This window comes from Prinia subflava, chromosome 6 (assembly GCF_021018805.1).
Source record: "Prinia subflava isolate CZ2003 ecotype Zambia chromosome 6, Cam_Psub_1.2, whole genome shotgun sequence".
NCBI classification, from domain to species: Eukaryota; Metazoa; Chordata; class Aves; order Passeriformes; family Cisticolidae; genus Prinia; species Prinia subflava.
This window is the reverse complement of record NC_086252.1, coordinates 17,876,798-17,895,955: the sequence shown is the minus strand read 5'-3', so window position 1 is coordinate 17,895,955 and position 19,158 is coordinate 17,876,798. Positions and strand designations below refer to the sequence as shown.

Sequence of the window (19,158 nt, the reverse complement as noted above, 5' to 3'; positions counted from 1 at the left end):
GTGTCCTGAGGGTCTATCTGAGCAAACATTGATCTCACATGCTTTTGTCTCCGTAGGATTTCACATTTTTGAGGTGTTCAGATGGTTTTTGTTTACTCCATGTGTAGACATGGTCCAGCCCAGCAGCTATATAACACTGTTATCTAAAATTAAAATGTTAGGGACAGGTGTCCTGAAGAACTGAAATATGCTCTTGATTCACTTGTAGCAACATGTCCTAGCAAGGTCAAAGACTGAGTAACCTGTGTGCTAAGTTAACCTGCTGCAACTTATTTTCATCTTTTCACTAGGAGATGAGCAGTTGCCTGAAGGTAGAGCATTATGGTGAGACATGCTGTCATAAGAGCAGTGGCATTAATGTGCTGTCTTCAGTGGATGGCTGGAAACCTTGCCAGGCTTTTATGTAGGTCATTTCTCTGTTTCTGTGTCATTGTATGCTTGGAGCATTACAAGACAAACACAAAAATTGGTACAATTTTTTATGTGTACCCTCTTCTGATCCGTACACACAATGTAGGTTAGCTTGCAAGCAAAAATTTCTATGCTCACAAACAGTAAAACTGCAGGTACTTGGTGTTTACTGTCTTTACAGTCCCAAAGCTCTCTAAAGAGGGTCACAAATCCACATGAGGTTCCTAAGCACGGCAAACTGCATTTGGGTCATTGGTTAGCTGAAAAGTCACGTAGAGGCAAACAGCTTCCTCTTGTCTACATGCTGGGGAAATACCATGGGGTGTGTTTATTCCAGGCTGCATATGGGATAAACAGCAAACACTGATTCAGATCTGCTCGGCTTTCAGAAGCTGGGAAGATGTGCTGCAATGGGAGATCTGTGCTGGGATGACGGGAAATGGTTACAACCCTTGGTAGGAAAGAATTGTCCCTTTATAGGGAATCCACTGAGTGATCCATCATCACTGTGCTGCAGTAGCCTACAAACTCCTTTGGACTTCTGCCTGCTGGTCAGGCTGGCCTGTTGCATGGTAACAAGTGAAATTGTCCTGTCCTTGCTGTAGATAACCCACCTGCAGCATGGCTCTCACAGTGAGCATGGAAATACTTGCCTACAGATTGGCTCTTTTCCATAGCCGTGTCAGTCTCTTGCACTTTATCAGGGATTGAAGTATGATCATTTTAGAGAATATTTTGCAAAGCAGTGCAAAATTGCCTTTTCTGTATTTGGGATTTGAATTCCAGAAAGAGACAAGCTCACCAGAGCTTTGTTAGAAGTCCATGTCTGTGCAACCTTCGGGTGATAGAAACTTGGGAGATTTTGTATCAGTTGCACAATTTTTAAGAAAAGAAAGAGAGAGGTAATTTATAGCCAGCAGCATGCCTTGGGGCCTGGAGGCCATGCTGGAATTTAACTAGCACTAGTAAACATATGAAAATGTGAGGTCTGCTCGCTGGAGCCAAGGACAGCCAAGGAAAGTATCCATAGTCAAAAGCATTTCTGATGTGCTAAACCATCAGTGACTTTAAAGCTGATATCTCACCTGTCACCATACCAGAAAACAAACCTTTCAGGGAGGTAACGTACTCCCTTTCTCCACCAGCAGCACAGTGTTTATGCACTTATGTGGGTCCTGTGTTGCACATTCTCTCTTGCCCTGCTGTCCTTACCCGCTGTGGTTTGCCTCAGCTGTGGCAACAGGAACTGCTGAGTCAGCACACTGATGAAACTCACACTGTTTTCACACTTCTCAGGGGAGACTGCCACAGCAAGGGGGCTGGCAGCAACTTATGTCCTGGAGGGGAAAAAAAAAAAAAGAGTACTTAAACTGTCTTACAATTGCCTGAGACAATAATCTGACTTTTAAAAAAACTCTCAGACTGAAGGAGGCTGTGGGATCCAAGCACTGGTGGCAGATGAATGATCACACCTGGTGTACACAAGTTCTTAGGTGCTTGAAGTTCAGCGGGTGTCATTTTTCTGTTCTCTCTCTTGATCAGCTCAACGGCATTTTACAAAGCCAAGATGCAACTGGCTGCAGAGACAGAATAAGGACACGGAGTTCAGCTCAGCTGTCTGCTGGCAATGGAGAACAGCAGCCTGTTCTGATTACAGGCTCATGCAGAGGTGAAACTGCTCCCTTGGAGCTGGTACAAGATAAGGGACTTTAAAAATTCAAATAACCCTCTCAGAAGAGTCAGGTCTCCTGAAGAGCACAAGTGCCAAGAGGAAAGAGATTTGGAAGCAGCTGCATCTCTGAGAGCAACATATCCATGGCACAGTAGAGAGTAGCTACAGTCAGCTAAAGGGATGGGAAGGGGAAAGTTAACTGCCAAATGGTTTGAAAACTGGAAAGAGAATCAAACTGAAAAAGATGGAGACATTTCAGAAACCTTTTCTATTAAAGACATAAATAGGGTGTTATCAACAAGCTCAAAGTGAACAAAAACAGTTTTAGTAGCAAGAAGATGGCAATGAAAAGAGGGAAAAGTTAACTGCTCCAGGTACTATCACTATAAAAGCAACCCCTTCTCACCCAGGTGCCCCTGGTCTGCCTTCATTTAAATGATGTCTGCTTACTTCAGCACCACGGTGTTTGCATGTCATTATTTTTACACTTAGAGAAATTTAACAAGTGTATGACAGCTGTTTCTTGCTTTGCTTATCATGAGATTTGTTGGGTGAAGCTCAGGGCTGAAATATGCCTGTTTAAGGCAATGAGGCAGCAGAGATGCATGTGTGGGTTGCAGAGTATTATCCAGGGTAATCTGATCTGGGGCTGCTGATTCAACCCATGTAGGAGAGAGGAGAATTTAGTGTTAAGGTTGCAAGGGAGGGCTACAGAGCTGTAAATGAGAAATCATTAGACTACACATACTTACACATTGACAGCAGATTATCTGTGACTGTGACAGAACATTTACAACCTCCACAGCTACTATTTTAGCAGGGGCTGCTAAAAGGACAGTAGCAGTTGAGAAGAGATAGTCTGCAGGTAGGTAAGGATATTCTGTCAGTAGATGGATACTGGTAGCAGGGATCTTAGCAGTATACAAGCGATATGCAAGAAAATTGTACCATAAAGGTGATCTAGGAAGAGAAAATAGAGGCTGGTACAGTCCCAAGTACTCAAAGCAAAGCGAAAGAAAAAAAAAAAAAAGAAAGAAAAATATGCACTTATTTGATTGCTGAGAGGCAGAGTACAATGCTAGGAATATGCAACCTAAGAAAGGAAGTTGTTAGCATTTCTTTTTGCCTGCTGTCACATCTTTTGTGACACAACTTGTTCATCGAGAGTCAAAGTGACAACAAGGCAGAAGATTTGCTGTGCCTATAAGACAGGTCAAACCATCACAAATGAAAAATTTTGAATAAATAGTTTCAAACCTTTTCCTGAGGAAGTGGAAGGAAAACACTGGTACCTAGGTGTCCATAAGGAGAGCTGGAGAAGTAGGCAGGCAGGCACACATGTGCACACACTCACTCTGGCACACAAATAGGGGGAATTTGGAGGCCAAGACTCAGATCTGCCTTGGGGAAGTTGAACAATGGATACATACTCACCATGAATCTTGTTACTTGATGTTTATTTTCAATGCTAAGATTCAACCACATACTGCTCTAAGAGGATTGTTCTGTCAATTTTAGTGCCAATCACGGGCTCTCAAATTAAGTTCCAGGCACCATTACGCTGCAGCTTAGCTCACCATGAGCAGGGAGCTGCTGCCTCTCCCCAGGGGCTGGGAGCTGGGAACTCCCACCAGAGATAAACCCAGCTGCAGTGAACATTCCCTCTGTCAGCAGAGGTGTCACCCAACAATTCATCTTTGGCCTTCGCTTACGGGGTTAATGATCATCCAGGGAGACAAAGATTACCAGGGTGCTACAAGTGATTCATTACCCCAGACAAACTGTTTGCTTAGGACTGCAGCTCACCAAAACATCGTCCAGCAAACACCACGCAATGCTGGGAGCGTAGCTCAAGTGCCTCATTTTCCCTGTAGTGCTTCAAATGCCTGTCCTCTGCAGGCAGGACACATCTCTGTGGAGCATTCACATAATACAAATTATTTTACTAAACTCACAGGCAATTGTTTACAGCTGTTACCAAAGTAGCGCTCCTGGCTTGGACAACCAGCTGGAGAAGATGAGTAACTTGTCGCAGTTGCCCCACCTACCCTAATTTCTTTCTGAGAGGAAGAGGCAGCGCTGCTGGTATTGCCACACCGCACTACAGAAGCGCAGAGAGGCTTCTTGATTGTGGGATCGGGAGCGGCCCGAGTGCGGCGCTGTTTGGTCAGAGCCGGCAGCATTGCTGTGCTGCAGCCACCAGAGAGAGCCGGCAGCACTGCTTTCCTGCAGCCACCAGAGAGAGCCGGCAGCATTGCTGTGCTGCAGCCACCAGAGTGAGCCGGCAGCACTGCATTGCTGCAGCCACCAGAGCGAGCCGGCAGCACTGCTGTGCTGCAGCCACCAGAGCGAGCCGGCAGCACTGCTGTGCTGCAGCCACCAGAGCGAGCCGGCAGCACTGCTGTGCTGCAGCCACCAGAGAGAGCCGGCAGCACTGCTGTGCTGCAGCCACCAGAGAGAGCCGGCAGTATTGCTGTGCTGCAGCCACCAGAGAGAGCCGGCAGCACTGCTGTGCTGCAGCCACCAGAGAGAGCCGGCAGCACTGCCTTGCTGCAGCCACCAGAGCGAGCCGGCAGCACTGCTTTCCTGCAGCCACCAGAGCGAGCCGGCAGCACTGCATTGCTGCAGCCACCAGAGCGAGCCGGCAGCACTGCATTGCTGCAGCCACCAGAGAGAGCTGCTGCTCCACGTTTGAGCAGAGCTGGGGCGGCTCTGCTGCTGCTGCTCGCGGGAGGAGCGCTCCTGTCACCGCGTCTCGCACAGGGACACCCGAGAGCCGCACCCTCCCGGGGAATGAGCGGTGTGACCCTGGGGATGACTCTGATGCTCACAGAGTGTCTGTTTCTGCAGGGCAGGGCACAGTTTTCAGGAAACAGAGAGAATTGTGTTTAAATAAACACCCTCAAGTTTGAGGGTGCCCCACTTTAGTCAGCACTCCAAATGCAGAGTGGAAATCAACCTTCCAAGACCAGAGCTGGCTGGATATGGAGATTGTCCTAGGAATAGGTTGGATCCTTCCCACAGTAAAGAAGAAGTCAGAATCTCCTCTTTGCTGCAGCAAGAGCTTCTACAGGCAGTTAAGCATGACAGTTCAGATTTGTGTATGAAAATCAAGTGCTTAAGCATGGAGATGGAGATATTTCTGATGGTTATATCTACTGTTATCAGAGGAGTGACCCTGCTAATACAAAAGCCACAGAGCAGACATTAAAACCAGCTTGAATGCTAAAGTTGGATACAGATTTACAGCTCAGCTAAAGCTCATTACACTGTTATTGACTTCACTGGAATAATATCTGTTGCTTACAAAGTCAGACACTCGTATTAATACATTAACATTTTTAATAAAGGGTATAATGGATCAAAACCTGGCTGACAGCCATTCAAGTTTACCAGTTATGCACATGCTTCTTTTTGGTAATTAAATGCTACTGAGCAGCAGCTCAGAAGTGCTAAGTATGGATCTTTACATTTTATTATCCCTGCCTTTTCCTAGCAGTTACTGATTCCTGTCAGTGAACTTTTCAGAGGCTGGCCAGATTTTGATGGTCATGATGCTTTCAGATGTTCGGGGTAGCAAATAGTTTCCAGCTGATGCTCATCCTTGCTGATTTAATTCAATAAGGCGACCGGCAAATACAGCTAATGTTCCTATAAAACAAACTAGCATAAATATGCCAAGGAGGAGATGATCAAGCACCATTGCAACAAACTTCCATTCTTCTGCAGCCTGGGAAAGAAACAAAGGAGATGGTAAAATCTCTGCAGAGCCCTGTTTGTTACAGCATTCTTGTAATTTACTGCCTTGAACAAGGGGAAGGCTCTTCTATAAGAGCCATTATTGCTATGCAAATAATGCTTATTTTCTTCTGAAAAGCAGGTCAGTGGTTAAGAAAGCCTAAGCAACCTAGAAATACAATTTCAACACTAAACTAACCAGAAACCCTGGCAATTTGCTGAACAGTTTAATATTTAAAAAATGTTGAAAAGCTTCATTTTTAGGCCAATTGTTGCTTCTGAAAGAGAGCTTAAAATCTTGAAAGCAAAATGCTTAGTCTGACCCAATTGACTTCTGTTTTTCCATTGCTTTTTTTTTCTCATGGGAAATCTAGCAATTCCTATTAATTTAACCCCAATCTCTGCTTTCCATACATTCTAATCTCTTGTAAAAGCTTCTTGGTAGCTCCATTAGTCTTTTTTTTTCCAGTTGTGGACACCATGAACAACTTGCTCTGTACCTTTTCACTGGATGCACTTGGTGGGAACCCAGAACAGTAAGAACATGCAGAGTGCAAGGCACCAGGTACAGCAGGGCCCATGATTTCCACCCTGTAACTCCACCTTGAGGAGTGACATGTGCTGACCTAAAGCACCTTCTGCTTGTGCCTTGGGTCTCCCAGAAGTAGAAGAGACTGCTGTAATTTATCTAGAGGTGGTTCAGAAGTGAATGCAATGAAGTGACAGCCTTCAGAAGCCACAGCCTTCAGTTTATTTAGGGAACCTGACTTTTGAAACGCCCTGGAAGTGATATATCAATAGTGCCCAGATGATACAAACAGCTGGGCTCCACTTCCGAAGGGGGCATTTGCTGGTAACCTGAAGAGCCTCCTTGTAAGCCAAGGAGGAAGTGAAGCCCAGAGATGTTGAAGCCATGCCAGCCCTGCTGAAGACAACAACTTGTCTGCAGAGAGGCAAAGGAGTCACGGGGAACATGAGACTACAGCCAGAGCCATTTCACATGCTCCAGGAATTTGGTCACAGGAACAAACACCGTGGTGTAAATCCTGTCCCTGGGAAGGACGCACCTCCTTTTCAAGAGTGTGGGCCAAATTATTTTCTCAGAAACCCCCCCTGTCTTCAGACTAGCCTGCAGCTCAACAGGAGAGGTCTATGACCATTTAGGAAGGTGAAATACCAGGACTGAATTACTCCTGCAAAAGCTGTGTGAGCTGTGAAAGCTGAAATAAAAGAGGGGTTAATTGTACTGACTGTGCTAGGAGGAGGCAGGGTTAGGTTTTCCTAGGGAACATTGCCATGTGTGACTCTATATGCTTTTATCCTTCCTTTGGCCTGCAAAGTGGAAAAAGTTGGTAATCAGAGTAGCTCATGACATATTTCATTTGGAGAGACTACTTGTAGTATTCAGGAATAAAACAAAATCTTATCAAAATTGGAAATGTAATTTGTGAGTTACATTTAACACTTCTCAGTGAACACTACTAGTCTTTTGGAGTTTGGCTTGCTTCCTGGGTTTTCAAAAGCAGTAGGATCTTACCACAGGGGCAAGATGCCTGAGTGGGAGACAGAAGAAATGTGTTTTGGAACTTGCTTACAGTTCTTGAAACTGCTTTTTCTTCATAGACACTCCGTCTCCATGGCTTCCCATATCACATAAGAAAACCTTAGCACTGACACTTTTTTCCTTTTCTATTACTTTGGGAAGCCAATATTCAATTAACATCTGTGACAATTATTTGTTGCTCCTTGTTGACTCCATTAAGGGGAGAAGACTGTCCACTGCTAGGGCCAAACCAAGGCTTGGAGTGTTTTTGTAAGGCAGGGATATTTTGCCAAAAAAGTAAGATGTAGCAACTTGAAAGCTAGAAATGAATCATACACAAAAAAGTGCCTTACATTACTGGCTTCTTGATCCGATTTCATAGTTTCTGCAATGTATTTGATTCCCTCTATAGCATTTTTCACATCTGGATTTTTGGTAAGCGGGGAGTAGAAGTTGACAGGCACAGAACCTGACTTCCCAGAAATGTCAGAAATATCAATATCTTCCGCAAAAATATTTTTGTCTTGTCTGTCTCTTGCTGGTCGTTTCATTGTAGAGAAAAACATGACGTTTGGGATTGTGTCAATAAAGATCTGAAAACAGAGGGAGAAGATGGCAGTTGCTGATCTGTGGGCTGCATTACAGCTGCAGCTGTGTGCTGAACAAAGACAAACCTCTCCCCTCCCAGATCGCCTCCCGTGCTGGGCTTTACAGATTCCCTCCCCGCCTGTGTCACAGCCCACGCCTTGGTTACACTGGGGCTTTTGTCAGCCTCGTGTCCCGGGGCAGGGGAGTCACCCTCAGGCCTGCCACAGGTTTTCTGAAAGCCATTTCCCTGCTCTACACCCAACATCCACACACAGAGCGGGCAGCGATGCCGCAGGGCACAGCCTCAGCTGGCATGAGCTGACAGAGCTCTAGCCATCCCATCTAACGTGAGACATACTGCCTACAAATCTGACTTGAGGAATGGACTACAAAGAAACTACTTTGGCTACTTGGCTTTGGTTTCACTGCTATGAGTGTTTGCTATACAGGCATATAAGATTTACAGTAAATTCCTGTGGAGTGACAGAGACCTGCTGCCAGAACAATGTTAAGCGCATGCAGCACTTCCTGATGAAATTTCCCTTCTGCAGGGATTGTTTGTGCTGTAGAGGGAATCCGATATAAGCTGTAACCTTAAAAGTATCATTAGAAATACACAGAAAAACCTTCTTTCATGTCATGGTTTAGTAAGAACCCAGGCAGGCTTCAAAACAGCAAGGATTACTAAATAAAACAGATGATCTTTGATACTGCCTCCTTTGCAAAGAACTTGAAATGACAGACAACCATTTTTTCTACAAGTTATGGTTACCATTGGACTCCTGTGCAAGGGTCTCCTTTACTCCCAAGGGCCACAGAGCAACTGTATACTGGGAAAGTGCAGAGAAGATTTTTTAGCTTTTGCTAAACCATGCTTTGCAAAACAGGATGCTGAACTCAGGTATTCCCAGTGGCCTTTGTGCTATGCACTCATGCAGCCTGGTGGACTTGGTCACTGGCAGGCAGCAGTCCCTTGCAGTCAGATGGAGAATTAGACCAGGATACGTAATTCGAGTCCAGATGGACATTCTCTTTTCCCTGCTCCGTACCTTTAGCTGCCCATATTTTGTCTCATCTGTTCCCTGCAAGACTCTACCCCAGTGAACAACTTTGTTACTCAAAGGGGCAGTTTAGCAATCTTGCTGACTTTATGCACAGCTAAGTAGTAAACACTGGCTCTTGTGCCTGGAGACCTTTACCATGATGCATTTACTTCCCCAATTGTTTCTGACTTTTATTAGAAGACCTGCCAATGACATATGGAGCATTTGGTGGGAACCAGCAGGAGTGCCAGGCCAGAGAGCTCACCTTCCTGACCCAGTGGGGCATGGTGTGCGTGCTGGGGGAGCGGTGGTGGGTGTTGATGACGATGACGGTGATGATGATGGACGCGATGACAAACACCATGGTGAACAGCATGTACTTGCCGATCAGAGGCACTGCGCTGGACGTGGAGGGAATCAGCTCCACGATGACCAGCAGGAACACAGTCAGAGACAGCAGCACGGAGATGCTGAGAGTCATTTTCTCACCTGTCATTAAAAAGCCCCCCAAAATCATTGCTGCTCCTGTCATTCAGTACAGAGAGCATTTATTTGAGAACCAGGATGTAGGTGAGAGCTGTTCACACAAATACCTGTGGTGCATTTGCAGTGCTATCATCTCTGCCAGCATCCACAGCAGTCAGCAGGCTGGGCAAACCTGAGAGCCTAACAGCATCAGCTCCAGCACTGATGTGGGAATTACCAGAATGACTGGGCTGAGGTGTGGGTGGTGGATATTTTTATTTGCTAGGAGCATTTCATGGGCTCTGTGTCTTAAACAATGCAGCATATGCACCTGATTAGTGCTTGCTCCACAGCCTCCTGAGGGTTTGCTTCCCTTACTCTGTCTCTGGGCTGAAAGAGCAGACTAAAATCACATCTGACATCAGGTCAGCTGCTGTGAGAGATCTCCTTGTATGTGGAGGGTGTCAAAAAGGAATTATAAAACATTATTCACACATTTTTTTTTATCCAGTTCAACTCTGTAGAAAGTTTTCCATTCAAAAAAAAAAAATCAAGTATTTAATAAAAAGAGGCTTACATTGAAATTAAGTGCTATGAAAAGCTGACAAAATCCAAAAAGAATGGAGCATAGGAAATGGTTGCAGGGAGCATGAGTGGCTCAGCAGAGACAAAGGAGGCCAGAACAGGTCAGGATTACTCTTTATCACATGAGGTGATGTGTGTGAGAGCAGGTAATGAGCTCTCTACTCTGACACAATGCAGAAGGGCCTCTGTCACCCCTGTGTGCTCATTTACTGTGGGATGTATTAACACACTGACTACCAACAGCAAAACATAAAAATTATCCACCTAGATCTTTAGTTTGCAGAAGCTGACTGGATAGATAGTCAGGTATTTCAGTGGGAAAGCATCCCAATTTATTTATATCAACAGTTTCAGTTTTCAGCACTTATCCTTTCTTTGCAGAATATTTAAAGCCATTACTTTCAGTGGAAATTCCCAGTTTTAGTATGCATTAGCCTTCAAGTCGGCTGATGATTTCAAATACTGGGAATTTCTCAGGAACTTCTTAGATGAGCAATTTCTATGGAAGTAGAATGAGTAAATTTACATACCTGAATCTGTGGGTAAGTAAAAAACTAACCCTGTTAAAAAGGAGAAGAGCAGGCAGGGGATGATGACGTTGACGATGAAGTAGAGAGGCAGGCGCTGCATGAGGAAGTGGTAGGTGATGTCCAGGTAGGGGGTGTCAGGGCAGCAGGCGTAGTAAACCCAGTGCTTCCAGCCACGGTAATCCTTCATCACCCACTCCCCACTCTCCATGAAGTTACTCAGGTCTGGGCGATCACTCTCCTGGCAGCAAAACACCCAAACAAATTCTTAATACCAGGTATTCTGAACCAAAAAAACTTGGCAGGTTTGGCTCAGGAACAGGATTCCAAATAACTCATGCACTTCTTTGGTTTTTTTTGTGAGTAAACAGCTCTTGTCTATGTTATTGTGCCTTAGAATGTCAGCCTCTGCACAGCATTCAACTAAATATGTTACAGAAACAGTTAGGGATAGTAGACTGAAAAAAATATTACAGATCAGAGATATACCTGAGGGGACAGGGAAAGAGTCCTTGGCATTGGAAAGTCATGATCAGAGAAAATGTACCCCCTTATAAAAGCCCCAAACCCAGAAAACAAACAGAAGCAGAACAGGCAGCACCATAAAAAGTGGTGCAAAGCTGCCAGAGGACAGACAGGAGACTGTTAGGGCACAGGGATAATCTGTATGCAGAATTTAGGAGCCAAACGAGGAAATCTTGTGCTAAATCTACAAATGAGAATTTTCTATTTCACAGGTAGGGTCTGCTTGTTTTTCCAGTAAAAACTGGGTCATAGTCCATTCTAAATCTGAGATTTTTCTAAAAGCATATCCAGGTCTTTGCTGCTGTTCCCAATTACAAACTCCTTGCTTACCGGGTTAATAACAACCACTGTGCCATCATATGTCCAAGTTCCTAGCTTCATACTGCAGTTCTGCTGGTCAAATGGGAAGTGTGTGACTATAATTTCACAGTAACTCTTAAAAATAGCTGGTGGTGTCCAGGTGATCAGACCCGTGTACTCCAGAAGGACTTTGGTGTATTTCACAATGGCAAAATCACCGTCTGCACTGCAGAAGGAACAAGGACATGAGAAGCAATGTGAGCAGCATAATCAACACAGTCACAGAAGGATTTCTCTGGCTGTGGGTCAAATGACTCCCCAGTGCCTGCTCCTGGGGAAGGAACTCTGAGGAATTGTACCCACTGGAGATGCCATGGGAAAACTGTCCCACCAGAGTGGTGCCACAAGGCAGAGCTCCTCCTCCTCCTCCCTCCCTCCCTCGGCAGCTGGCACCCCTTACTTGTTGTAAAGAACGAGGTCTGGCCGCCAGATATCATCGGAGGGGATGCGGATTTTTTTTACACCACCGTAGTCATCTGGATTCCATCTGAGGTTGACGTCTGTCCATTGCTGAAGAGAGAAGATTTCAGCCCGTGAGAGCCTCTCCCAGCACTGGGGTTAATTTGAGCACTTCCCAGAAACAGCTCCTCCCTCGCTTTGGGACATGCAGGTAAGCATAAACAGATGGGAGTGGGACCCCCAGATCATTTTTTACATTAGCTTAAATTTTGGTTTAGGAACTTATTAAAAAAAAACAAAAAAAAAAAAACCCCAAAGAAAATAATACAAAGGCAAATATATCAGAAACCTACTGTTGGAAATACAACCCCAAATGCTTTTCTTAAGACTCTTAGCATCTAGAGCACTTTATTCTTAAGATCTCAGTAAGAGGAAATGCTCTTCAATCCAACCCACCTGTCCAAGTTGCCTCCAAAGATATGACAATGTAGTTAATGATAGTGTAGTTAATTCCTGACTGTATCCAGTGCATTTATTTGAATTAGATGAAATGGTTAAGAATATTTAGAGTTACCTGTTTCAGGCGTACGTTGGTTGTCACTATCTGATTTACTTCATCCTTAAAAAAAAAAAGGAAAAAAATAAGACAGTATCACCAAGCACCAGGATTAAAGGATAAATTGTTTCCTTAGAAGAAGGATGCCATTTGGCACAGTCCCGTGAGCCAGTGGCTCAGCAGGAGCCGCATTCACGCCGTACCACGCTGATGAGCTGGATGAGCTGCAGCCCCACGGTGACGATGACGGCGTCGCGGTGGTCCTCCACGGGCCGCACCACCTTGTTGTAGTTACTGAACAGGTGCTCCACCAGGCGAGTCTCATCCTCGTAGCACAGGCCCAGCCCAGCTGCAGAACAGCACCAGTCAGAGAGGGCAGGGGGCAGCTACAGCACCGTCAGTCTGAGGCTGGCATGGGGGAAAGGCTGCCGGGCAAGCTGCTGGCGTGGGGATAACACCAAGCCCTCCCTGTGACAACCAGGAGATGAACAAATCCAAACAGGCAGGATCGTGAGCATCAGACTGAACATCAGGAGTCTTCCACCCTGAACCTGTGCTAACATGCACTACTTATGGACAGTTAAACACAGAAAATATCCAGTCTCAGGGATTTGTAGTGTTGCCTTTTCCACCTTCAATTCCACAGACCTTCCTGTGACAGTAACATTAAAGGAGAGAGCCACGCACACCATTGAGAGGGCATCACCACCCAGACTCCCTGCATCCACTATCTAAGTGGAACAAGAGCTCTTCTCCACAATGGGAGTTGCTCAGGTTGTGCAGGAGGTGAGAGAAGGAAACCACTCACTGTGTGGGGTAGGCCCAGGGACTGCCCAGCATGGCTTGGCCATGCTGTGCCAAAGAGTCTTGAAAGGAACATTTCACAAGTGAAAATGGCAGGGAGCAACCCTGTTCCAGTGGGGCCTTCACGGTGCCTGTGCATGGCACTGCATTGCCAAGAAGCAAGGGCACTGGAAAACAGATGGGCCCTGTTTTCAGAGAGCCTCTGGCAGAAGAAGCAGGCACACAATGCCCTCAGACTGTAGCTGCTTCACTGTTACAGGGGAGGAAAGCAAATGGAAGGGATGCTTGGGGATGTTTTTGTATGTCTCCCCTCTTAAAGATAGTGAGAGGGAACAGAACAGTTGAGCCTCACTGCAAGCATTTTTGGCAGACTGCACCCTTGTCTCCCCCTCTCTGTGGAATCCTGGGCCACAGAAGTCAACAAGAATTTTGCTGCTGACTCCAACCTAAGCTAGGATTTCCCCTGGTTTCCTAACTGACATTTCATCAACTCCTTTTATATAGCTGAGATGAGATTGCCAAGGATTCTGCCTTGGCCTTGTTCTGCCATGAGATTATATTAAAATACTTGGATGCCAGTGAGAAAAGCTGTCTGTTGTAGACAGGCACTGTTTGCTTCCCCTGCCAGGAGGCTGAGCAAGGGTGGGCAGGAGATATCTTTCAATTTTTAAGTTATGATCCCAGCATCATATCTAATTGAAGCTCTATACTTTACTAATCCAATTAAAATCCTTTCACATTGCTCCCCTCTGGTGTGGCTTGGTAGGAATTTAATATACTGCTTGAATTTTTTGAACAGCTTTCAGGATCACAAAATATTTATTCTTTGAAGGAACATTTTAAAAAGAATTATCTTAGTACAACGCATGCAGCTGCAAATAAATTCTTCCTCCTTGTCAGTCACCCCACAACTTAATGAAAATTCTTGTAATGATTTTTCACATTCCAAGCCATGCTTACTAGATCCTTTCATGTATTTTGAAATACATGTAGCACTAGGGCAAACAGGAGCATGAAAAAAAGATTGCAGACAGAAAACCAATTAAACAAAAACTTCTCAGTTCAGAATACCTGTTGCCTGAAATTACAAATATCTGAGCTGCTACTAATGCACTCCAAAGCTTTCCTTTAAATGATATGGTGTGTTCATAAAGCCTTACCAGTAGGACAGGCTGCTCTTGGAACACACACTCGCTCATGCTGATGTATATGCAAAGCCCTGGTCCCACAGGCTCTGGAAGGAGAAAACCCCCCTTCAAGGCAATGGCTGGAATTACCTGTGGAGATGAGGAGGAGGAGTACGCCATGGACCTTCATCATCTCTTGCTGCAGTCATACGGATGGAGGCACACACAAAGCACCTCTGAGGTCTCTTCAGAGGGGGCTGTGCTGTCTCGCCAGGGTGCTGCCAAAATATACCCAGCAGGGTATGGATTTACAGCACCTGTTCTGGGGATGACAGCTGAGGGCCACTGCACCACCGGGCTGGAAATGGAGCACAGTGTGTTTCACCCAGCAAATATCTTCTGCAGTTTACAGAAGGTCATTATTTTCCTAGGTATCAGTGTGATCTGTGACTTACTAAACACATACACACACAAATAAACTAAGAGAGAATCATCTGTAAGTAACTGAACATCTTGGTGAGATCTCAGAAACTTTTTTGTGAGCAGAGCAACTTGCCAGGTTTAAGGTTTTGTTCCCCAGAGACAGAACAGAGCACAGTCACTTATTTCTGATACACCCCCACCAGCATATGTACAGCATGCTGGGAGGAGGCTGCTCCCTTGGCTTCAGAGGGATGGGGAATCTCTGAGGAAGTGAACAGATATTCTTAAGAGAGATCCATCTTGAGTCTACCAGGACCTCCTGGTAGAGTGCCCACCTTTAAAGCTATTAACTAAGTGAGAGAAGACAGCCTACCCTCCTGGCTGCCACCACCTCTACACTTAGTGACCTGAGAAAGCCAAGGTAGAAACATGACTGGTTTGTTTCTATGGCAGGGCAGATCCAGTGGATTTCTGTAGGGTAGGCAAGTGCTCTTTATTGCTTTAATCACCTGGAAAGGAGTGAAAAGTGATGTGTTTGGTAATAACACTTGGTTGTTCAGGCTAGCAAAGAAAACAAACAGTGGAGAATTATATATATACCTATACATACATATATAAATACACCTATCTACCTCATATATACACAATTATCTACTCTGAGCCCAATAACATCACTCAGGAACAAAACCTTGAGAGAGATAGTCCTGTGAAGTGTTCAGCAGCATAAGAAAAGCAGGTCTATAAGTTTCTAGGACAGGAGATGAAGCAAAAAGGAAAAATACCACTATAAATCCGTGAATGTTCTTTGCAGTTCAGCTCATCTGGTTTCAGAAGACTTCGAAGAGGCCCAGGAGGAAGTGACAACAACATCCACAGTGCAACTTGGCTTCTGTACCTGGAACAGACAGAGAGTATGAACTGTCAGTCTTGAAGAAAAACAAGAGAGAGAGCTTTGGTAGGATCTGTAAAATCCCAAATGGTCTGGAGAAGGCAGTTTTGGATTCACCTCAGGTCCCCATGCAAAAAAGTAGAGGGCACTGAGGTAAACTTAGAGTTGTCAGGCTTAACCAGGACACTTCTTCGCAGAGCATGTCTGCAGTGGAGTTTGGTGCCACAGGAGTCTGTTTGCAGAGGTTTTCCTGTATTCAGAAAAAATAGTCTGCTAAATAATTTCATTCTATTATATGTACTCACACACACTCCCCCTAAGAAGCCTGTCACTGAAGTCCCAGAGCCACAAGTCTCAGGACTCTGGGGTGGTGTCCTGGTGATATATTGCCTAATACTAATGGTGTTCTTACATTTTTCCCAGGCAATTGCCATGTGAAGATAGGACATGGCACTGGGTGACCTGCCACAACCACTCCCACACAGCGTTCCAAATTCCCTTTTTCAGAAAACATTCCCCGCAAAAACCTTTCTTAGCTTTGCCTCTGGGTGACAGCAGATGTATTTTCTATTTCTGCTGGATAGCCTTTGTGCTGTCTGCCAGCTGGCTTGGTGTTTCATGCTGGATGCCTTTGTTATTATTTTAATTATTTTTTAATCACTCTCCCTCACCCACCTCCCTCCACTCAGCATTCAGCCTCTGCATTTACATTTATCCTCCAGTAAGAACTCTCCATCTCCATCACCCTGGCCTCGTTCCTGGCCTATTTGTGGCCGGCAGCTCCCATTGTTGCAGTGATCTTGTTTCAAACCCGTGTCTGACTGCTTCCAGCCTTTATCCCAGGCAGGCAGCTGCCCTGCAGATACAATTGCATGGAGGCACTGGGGAATGCTGACCATGGCCCTGAGATCCTCTCAGGGTCTCAAACCATTCCTGCCCACCCCAGGCAGGCCTGCCAGGTTCGCTCCCAGATGGATGGAGAAGCGTTCCCACAGCCTGGCAGGTGACAGCTCTCGGGTAACACAAGTGTCTGTCCCCCTGACACGGTCTGGCTCTTGGAGCTGTAGGGTGCAGGGTGTGTGGGGCCCCAGAGGGTCTGCAGCCCCAGCAGGGCGTTACTGCTCCTGCAGCTGAGCCGAGCCCCGGCCCGGGCCAGCCTCCCCGCGCTGGCTGGGAGTCAGCGCTCGTGTTGGAAGAGGAAGGAGCAGGTATTTGGAGAAGGCCTTCGGGGAGCAGCAGCCTGGCTGCCAGAAATGTTCCCTGGCAGAGGCACAAAGCCTTTAACCTTGCAAAAAACCCAGGGCAACCTGAGCTACTGCAGTTAAATATGGACAGAGAAGTGAATGCTGCTTGTTGTTAAACTGGGGAATGTGACCCATCATGACAGAGGTGAAAAAGCAAGGGAAGGGGCTGAGTTGCACTGAATGCCTGAATCTGATCCATTGCTAGGATGGGTATTTTTCTTTCTTCCTTCTGAGTATTTAGAGAAGTTTTTGACAAATGTTTCACTACCACATAAAAACACCTTTTTACATGTATCTTGACTCCAACCTTTTTGGCTTTTTTTTTTTATGAGCCCCCTCCCCATCCCTCAGACAAACCCACTACTCACTGTGTCAGTGGCAGATCAGCTCCATTCAGATTGACTGGAAAGCAGCAAACTCACTGCTTGCTGAATTTAGGGCATTGCTCCTTCCATCCATGTACGAGAACAAGCTCTGCAAGGGCTCCTGCCCAGAGGAAGCGGGCCGTGAACAAATACTCCTGCAGGTAAGCCTCTTTGGCAGAGTGATACTGTCCAGACACGGTGAAGGTGAGCAGAATACCTAATGCTCTTGACAGAGTGAGGAATACAAAGTTTTAGCTGAAATTTTTGTCACAGGGTTGCGTGCAGAGAGGCAATGCTCGATGGAAGAGAGCAGGTGCCAGAGGCTCCACAGACACACAGGACCACAGGGCCGTGGGAGGGTGGAGGTGGTGAGAAGCAGAAGCAAAACTAATAAAAAGAACAGAGAAAGGTTAGATAGTTCATCAGGGAAACTAAAGGAACTAAAGGTTAAAAATAATAGCACTGTCCAGCAGCCTTAGTTTTCAAATGCAGTATATACCTTTTTAAACACAATTTTGTGTCAGGAAAAGGGCATTGTTTGCCACAGTAGATTATGGCAGCTCTGACTAAGGCAGATGGCTGGACAGGTATGTGTGAACTTGCCGTGTGTTTGTTCCCTGGATACCCCTATAGCACACATGCCCCGCTGGAAGCCCGGCTCTCGGCCCCGTGGCCGCCAGATGGCAACAGCTGGATGCGGGGAGGATGCGGGGAGGAGGATGCGGGGAGGGGGATGCGGGGAGGGGGATGCGGGGAGGGGGATGCGGGGAGGGGGATGCGGGGAGGGGGATGCGGGGAGGGGGATGCGGGGAGGGGGATGCGGGGATGGGCCGGCACACGGCAGCACAACCGCGAACTGGCCCTGGCAGGGCAAAACGGGCAGCAAACATTTCCCAGGAGAAATTCATTCAAGGAATTAATGACAGTCTTGAGATGTTGAAGGGCTGCACTTACCTGATTTATTCCAGCAGAAATATACGTGTCAGAACGTATTGATAGACAAGATTAAATTCCTCAGATCAAGAAATCCAAAGTTGCAGTTTTCCGTACCCAGACACACCTCCGCCAACCCGCAAATATGTTTTATCCCCACGGATGTTTGTAGCAAATTTGGCTTCAGCATATATTTTCTTTGTTTTCTATTACATCAGCCAAAGGAATTGAAAATATCAAAAATTTGCTCAGAGGTGATGACCTTAACCTCTGCAGTTACAGAGCTCTCATGTTATGGCAGAGATATGGTGCACAGTTACCTAATTTAAAGGATGCTTCTGGAAAGAAAAGAAGAACTTGGGTCTGGAAAGAAGGAGAAGAAAAAGGAAAAGGTCCCCAGTCAAACAGAGAAACCATAATCACAAAAGACATCATTAGATCGGTAGCACAGATGTTAATCCAATGCAGGTGAGAAGAGACACTGCTTGCCTTTAAACTGGCACTGGCCCTCACAGTCATGCTTCTCAGACAGAAAGGACACTCTCAACAGAGACTTATTTACTCACTTTGGGCAAGGCAGTGCCCAAAGCAGCAAACATGAAGACAGGAATAACTGAAAACAGAACGAGGAGAGGTGACAGGCAGAAGCTGAGCAACCACAAAATGTCCAAGGAATCAGTAAGCAGGCTGCAGAGTCACGCTGCCTTTTTGTTAGGACACACCAGGAAACCATTCCTGGAGCTGAACAAAGTTCCTGAACAGAGCAGTGGCAAATTTAACTCCAGCTGCCATCCCTGACATGGCTGCTTCTCAGGCTCCCATCCAAGTACCAGGCTTATCCCTGGGGCCAAGGCGAGTCATGCTGGAGAGCCAAAGAAGAAACAAAAGAGGACAAGTCCATTAGCTGTCAGCTTTGCTCTGCCCTGCTCCTGTGGGCTGCTCTGTCAGCACAGCAGCTTGT

General features: G+C 46.0%; 1 protein-coding gene across 1 annotated transcript; it reads right to left on the bottom strand.

Moving 5' to 3' along the window:
* Positions 1 to 5,491: 5,491 nt before the first annotated feature.
* On the bottom strand, positions 5,492 to 14,599 carry CHRNA1 (cholinergic receptor nicotinic alpha 1 subunit). Its single transcript, XM_063399810.1, has 9 exons — positions 14,494 to 14,599; positions 12,616 to 12,761; positions 12,431 to 12,475; positions 11,858 to 11,967; positions 11,417 to 11,623; positions 10,576 to 10,808; positions 9,261 to 9,484; positions 7,718 to 7,957; positions 5,492 to 5,813 (listed from the first exon to the last, which is right to left on the bottom strand). Exons 1-9 carry the CDS (start codon positions 14,534 to 14,536, stop codon positions 5,682 to 5,684), a joined length of 1,380 nt encoding a protein of 459 aa, XP_063255880.1. The 5' UTR covers positions 14,537 to 14,599; the 3' UTR covers positions 5,492 to 5,681.
* Positions 14,600 to 19,158: the final 4,559 nt, after the last annotated feature.